This window comes from Solanum pennellii, chromosome 10 (genome assembly GCF_001406875.1).
Source record: "Solanum pennellii chromosome 10, SPENNV200".
Lineage (NCBI taxonomy): Eukaryota > Viridiplantae > Streptophyta > Magnoliopsida > Solanales > Solanaceae > Solanum > Solanum pennellii.
In genome coordinates, this window is record NC_028646.1 from 61757924 (window position 1) to 61763456 (window position 5533).

General features: G+C 33.6%; 1 protein-coding gene and 1 long non-coding RNA gene across 2 annotated transcripts; one reads left to right on the forward strand and one right to left on the reverse strand.

Moving 5' to 3' along the window:
- Window positions 1–498: 498 nt before the first annotated feature.
- Window positions 499–1432, forward strand: LOC107001440. The gene is made up of 2 exons (XM_027912216.1): window positions 499–632; window positions 719–1432. The coding sequence occupies exon 2, from the start codon at window positions 835–837 to the stop codon at window positions 1423–1425; it is 591 nt and encodes a 196-aa protein (XP_027768017.1). The 5' UTR covers window positions 499–632; window positions 719–834; the 3' UTR covers window positions 1426–1432.
- A 1314-nt stretch (window positions 1433–2746) lies between these two features.
- On the reverse strand, window positions 2747–3787 carry LOC107001845. The gene is made up of 2 exons (XR_001454476.2): window positions 3261–3787; window positions 2747–3176 (listed from the first exon to the last, which is right to left on the reverse strand). It is a non-coding gene; the product is annotated as an uncharacterized LOC107001845 (long non-coding RNA).
- Window positions 3788–5533: the final 1746 nt, after the last annotated feature.

Sequence of the window (5533 nt, forward strand, 5' to 3'; positions counted from 1 at the left end):
ATCCTGGTGATAGTGTCAAAAACACTTGTAGATCATACAGAGTGTGGAACATCATATGATAACTCTGCAGTAGATTACTCCACAATAACCTTGTATTTTAAGGACAAATTGCAAAGTGACCCCACGTACAAGGTCAAACAAATGAAGACTGATTTACATAGAGTTTTTGAGCTCAATGTTAGTGAAGCGAAGTGCAAGAGAGCCAAAAAGGAGATATTGGAGAGTTTAGAAGATAGCTTTGTAGACTCTTACAATAAATTAGAGGGTTATGCAACTGAATTGAGAAGTTGTAATCCAGGGTCTGACATTGTAATAGATTTATCTAAAGAGGCACTATCTAATGGTAAGAGAAAATTTCTTAGGATGTACATCTGTTTCAAGGCAATGAAGTTGGGTTTTAAGTCTGGGTTAAGACCACTGATTGGGTTAGATGGCACATTCCTTAATGGAAGGCTAAGTGACAAGTATTGTATGCTATTGGTCAAGATAGTAATAACTCTTTCTACCCTCTAGCTTGGGTTGTGGTAGATAAAGAGACTAAGAGGACTTGGACATGGTTTATGCAACATTTGCAACATTCCCTTGAGCTTCAAAATGGTGAAGGACTGACATTCATATCAGATATGCAAAAGGTAATATTATACTACTGATTTGCAATTTAATCTTTTCTTGACACTGTTTTCTTTATTAATTTTAGTTGTTTTAATTTGATACTTAGGGGCTGCTTGAAGCAGTAAGGACAGTCTTACCTTAAGCACATCAGAGATACTGTGCAAGGCATATTGAGGCAAATTGGTGCCAAAGATGGGGCAAAGGTGAGCTGAAAAAGTTGCTATGGTGGGCTGCATGGTCACATATACAGAGGAGTTTGAGGACCAACTTCAAGAGATCAAGAAAGTTAATGGAGAGGCTGGACAAGATTTAATAGACAAGTATCCTCCAAAAGCATGGTGCAGAGCCTATTTAGATACAGTGTGCAAAAATCAAGCTGTGGACAAAAACTTTACCGAATCATTCAATGATTGGATACTTGAAGCAAGGTACAAGCCAATTATTGAAATGTTGAAAGACATTAGGGTTAAAATAATGGAGAGGTTTGCAGCAAAAGAGGTTGTTGTGATGAAGTGGAAAGATGATGGATTTAGTCCCAAAAGTGACTTGTTGTTTAATGAGTATTTGAAGATTTTCAAGGTTTGTAAGGTGAGTGGCGATGAGGATAATGGCTATGAGGTTACTGAAGGTGCAGATAGACACATTGTCAACTTAAGAGAGAAAAAATGCACATGCAGAACATGGGATCTGACTGGAATTCCATGTCCACATGCAATTAAGGCCATGGAGCACAAGAAATTGATACCAAAAATAGAAATTCATTCGTATTATAGTAAAGAAGCAGTCTTGGCAGTTTACAAACACAAATTATAACCTGTTACGGGAGAACCATTCTGAAAATGCAACCTTTTTCATGTTATTGAACCACCATAATTGGTCAAGCTTGTTGGTAGACCTAAACTAACGAGGGAAAGAGAAAAGAATGAACCTGTTAACAGGCAAGGAGTATGGAAGCAAACAAGAAAAGGAAAAGTGATGACATGTAGTAATGTCGAGAACAAAATCATAATGCAAGAGGATGTGAAAAGGTAATTTTTATTTCTCTTTAATCTTTAATTTCATCAAATAATTATTCTATTTCACTACTTAATTCTATATCTTCTATTATCATTAATAAGGCAAAACAGGGGAAACAACCTACTAAGAAGCAAGGAAATCCACCTGCTAAGGAAGAAAAAAAACTGGCAAGGGAAAAGAGGCAGCCTAGGAGAGATTTAGTTGATGAATATGAAGATGAAGCTTATGAGGAAGACATCAACTGCACAGCCCCACAACCAACACAAGAAAGTCAGTTTGAATATGCTTCTTTTAGCAGCTATTTTCCAGTAGCTGAGGATGATGATGATGACCCTAGTCTAAGGCCAAGAACAATCTCAGAAAAATCTTTTCTATTAAGATTGAGAAAGAGACCGAACCCACAAGAACCAATTGGGAGTAGAGTAATAGGCTTCAGAGGTGACAAATTTAGTGTTAGTGAACCTACAAATCTCCCCATAGCACCAACTGGCTTAACTTGGAATGGACAGGATGCAGTTACTACAAATCAACTACAGAAGTTGAGGCCAAGAAGGGGATGATGCTATTGTGTTTGTACTGCTTGTATATGTTGGTGCAGTTTTTGCTACTGTTTGTGTAGGTTGGTGCAGTTTTTGCTACTGTTTGTGTAGGTTGGTGCCTTAAATGATGTTAAGGCTAAACTTATTTTTTTGGTATGTTTTGTGTAGGATTGTGCCTTAAACTTATAGTTGTAGTTTTGGTTCACTTCTACTTTGTGTATAGACTGAGCGTATCAGCTAAAACGAACAATCGTTTTGCTTATACATGACCAAGTGAATGTTATATATAGTGTCTTGTATCTATTGTGTTCTTTTAATGTAGTATGCAGTTTGTGATTTGAAATGAGTTGCACTTTTCTTAAGTTGTTTTGTTATGTATCTTTCCATTGCTCTTTATTGTTATTTTGTTATATATCTTTTTAATCTTGCTTTTACTTTCTAATTTATGAAAACAATGAGTTAAGATATGAAACATTTATTCAAGAAAAAAATAGTGGCAATACCACAAACTTTATCCATCTTCAACGTAAAGACTAATATAACACAACTAAATACTACAAACTTTAAGGCAAAAGACACAAAATAATGTTTCAAATCCAACACTTGAAATTTACAATAAGTTTGAAGCAACACTTGAAAATAATGATCAACATTCAAACATAAGATTCACTATCACTAATACATAAGAAACAATTGAAATGAATAATACTTGAAAATTGCAACAACAAATACCACAAACACAGTAAATGTCAATATGAACAACATCTTCAACTTCGACACTTTAGCTTTCAAATTTCTTGATTTATTCACCTCGAAGTAGTTTAAACTCTCTAAATTCTCCAATTTCTTCTTCAAATTGTCTCTTTCAATCTTAACCGCATTCAAGGACTCTCTCAAATTCTCCATTTTCAACGTAGAAACTTGCAATTTAGACTTCAATAAATTAGCTTCAATAGAAGAATTTTCTGAAGAACTGTCTTCCCACCTCCAAAATCCACAATTTTCAATCTAATAAAAATAACAGAGAAGAAATCATGAACACCAAAATACAATCACAAATCATATTCATTTCCTGTTAGGCGAAAAATGTACCTTAGGCTTAGAACATCTATAAAATCTTCTTTCGGGTTCAATGGAGTCCTTGAAGTGAAACAACGAGCCAATTCACCACAAAAACAAGTCATCGTCATGGAGTTACTAATTGAACCACATGAACTTTCAGACATGATTTTAGGTCTGAATTGAAGGAGACGATAGATAGATGAAATAGAAAATTATGACCAACACATGATAGATGAAATTTGAAATTATGATCATCGCGACGAAGACGAGCTTGAATCAGACGAAGACGGCGGATTTTTCTTTAGGTGTTTAGATTAGGGTGTGTGTGTTTAGGATTCTTTTAAGGGATCCCTTCTTTTAATGGGTTATGGTTATAGGTTAAAAAAGGGATGAAACGGATAGTATTAGGATCATGACACGTGTTATAAAATATGGGTCCGTTAGTGACAAGGTTATATATATACGACTAATTGAACTGTAAGGATATACGTATGCGCATAGTATAATGGAGAATATATACACAATTTTTTATTTAAGTTCAGGAGTAAATCCGTTCCTTTTTTGTTAATACATATATAAACTATAACCAACTATCAAACACTTTTTAAGACTTTATGCTGCAAATGTCAATTGGGCTATGGACTGTGGTCCCCTGCTTTATCTGGATAAGTCTTGAGGCCGGTCAAGATAACACAAGATTTCAACCACAACTTTTTAGTCCCAAACTAAACAGGGGCAGCAAACGTTGTTGGAGTTATTTGAATGTTTTAATTTATGCATCAAAATATATAGACATGAAATTTAAAAAAATATTTGCTCATAACTATGTTTAATATATATCATTAAGAATAGGTCTTAATCATTAAAATTTAGAACAGAGTTTTAATACTATTAAGAGGTATCAGTTGTGTGGATGATATTCATTATGAGAGATTCACGATTACCAGTCACCATCACTAACCATTTCTGTCATCACAATCATCATTATATCTTAATTATTTAAATTTTCATTCAGAATTAGATATCTAGATCATAATGAAAACAAATCAACATTCTTGTGTCATAGCTCAATAATTAAAATTAAGTTTATTGTCGTGAACAATCAATCATCATATTGTAATCGAAAGGTTTGATCTATAGTCATATGAGCAAATCAACAATATTCTTGTACTTCTAGATATACAAAGCTCCACATACTTCTTTTACAATCAAAGATGATCGATTTAATTCAATGAGTTTCATCTTTATGACACAATAATGTAGTTTGAATTAGTATGAATGTAATTACTCCTTCCGTCCTATTTTATATGTTATTTTTTGAATTTTAAAATTTAATTAAATCTATCTTTGATCGTAAGTATTTCATAGATCTTTTAAATAATTTGAAATCAATTATTGTGACTTATAGTATTTTTTACGTAATTTACAAATATATAAATTTCATTTCAAAAAAATTGAAGATTTCATGCGCAAATTCTCGGTCAAACTTAAACAGTTTTGATTGTCGAAAAATGAAAAGTATCACGAGACAGATGAGTATGTTTAGGCTTAATTACTTGTCAACATGGGTTGTGACACACCGATGGAAGTGCTTCACCCTTAACCAGAGATCTCGAATTCGAGCCCCCGCTATGGTGAGAAAATTTTGTTGGGAGCGCCACCCTGAATGGGCCCTGCAAAGCGCAATTTGAATTTAGTCTGAGCTCCAATGTAGGCTCCGATACCGAGTGAGAAACCAAAAAAAAAGTTTTGGCTTACCTCCGGATAAGGTCAATAATGAAATCATATCCAATTGTAATAATATGTCATGGTTAATACAAGTTTTCTGGTCTTTTTCAGGCAACTAATACAAAAAGGAAGAGGCACGTTACACTACGTACGTATTAAACACGTTACACAGTGCTACTATATATAAGTTCATCAAACTTTATGTATTACAACAACTCATATGTATTATTTATTTCTGGTTACTCTTCTTATTTAATTCCTTAATTAGTATTATGGCTAAGATAATTATTATTAGTAGTAGATTATTACTTATTATTGCAACAGAAGTTTGTCCTTCAAATTCAACATATGTGGTGAAGCGTCCAATTCCTGAAGTGTTGGCAACCATCAATGAAGAAGAGTCTTATGCTTGAACAATGGTTTGGCCAAATCATTGAAACAAAATACAACATCACATGCACATCTCTTTATTAATTTTCATGTAAATTAATTCTATCAAGTCACTTCCAAAATAGTATATAACTATGGTATGGGTCAGGGGTTATCATGCATGTGGTATCATGTACTGTCTCTTC

What these genes read in the sequence shown, in the direction of transcription:
- LOC107001440 (XM_027912216.1), top strand. Translation starts at nt 835, where the DNA reads ATGGTGGGCTGCATGGTCACATATACAGAGGAGTTTGAGGACCAACTT.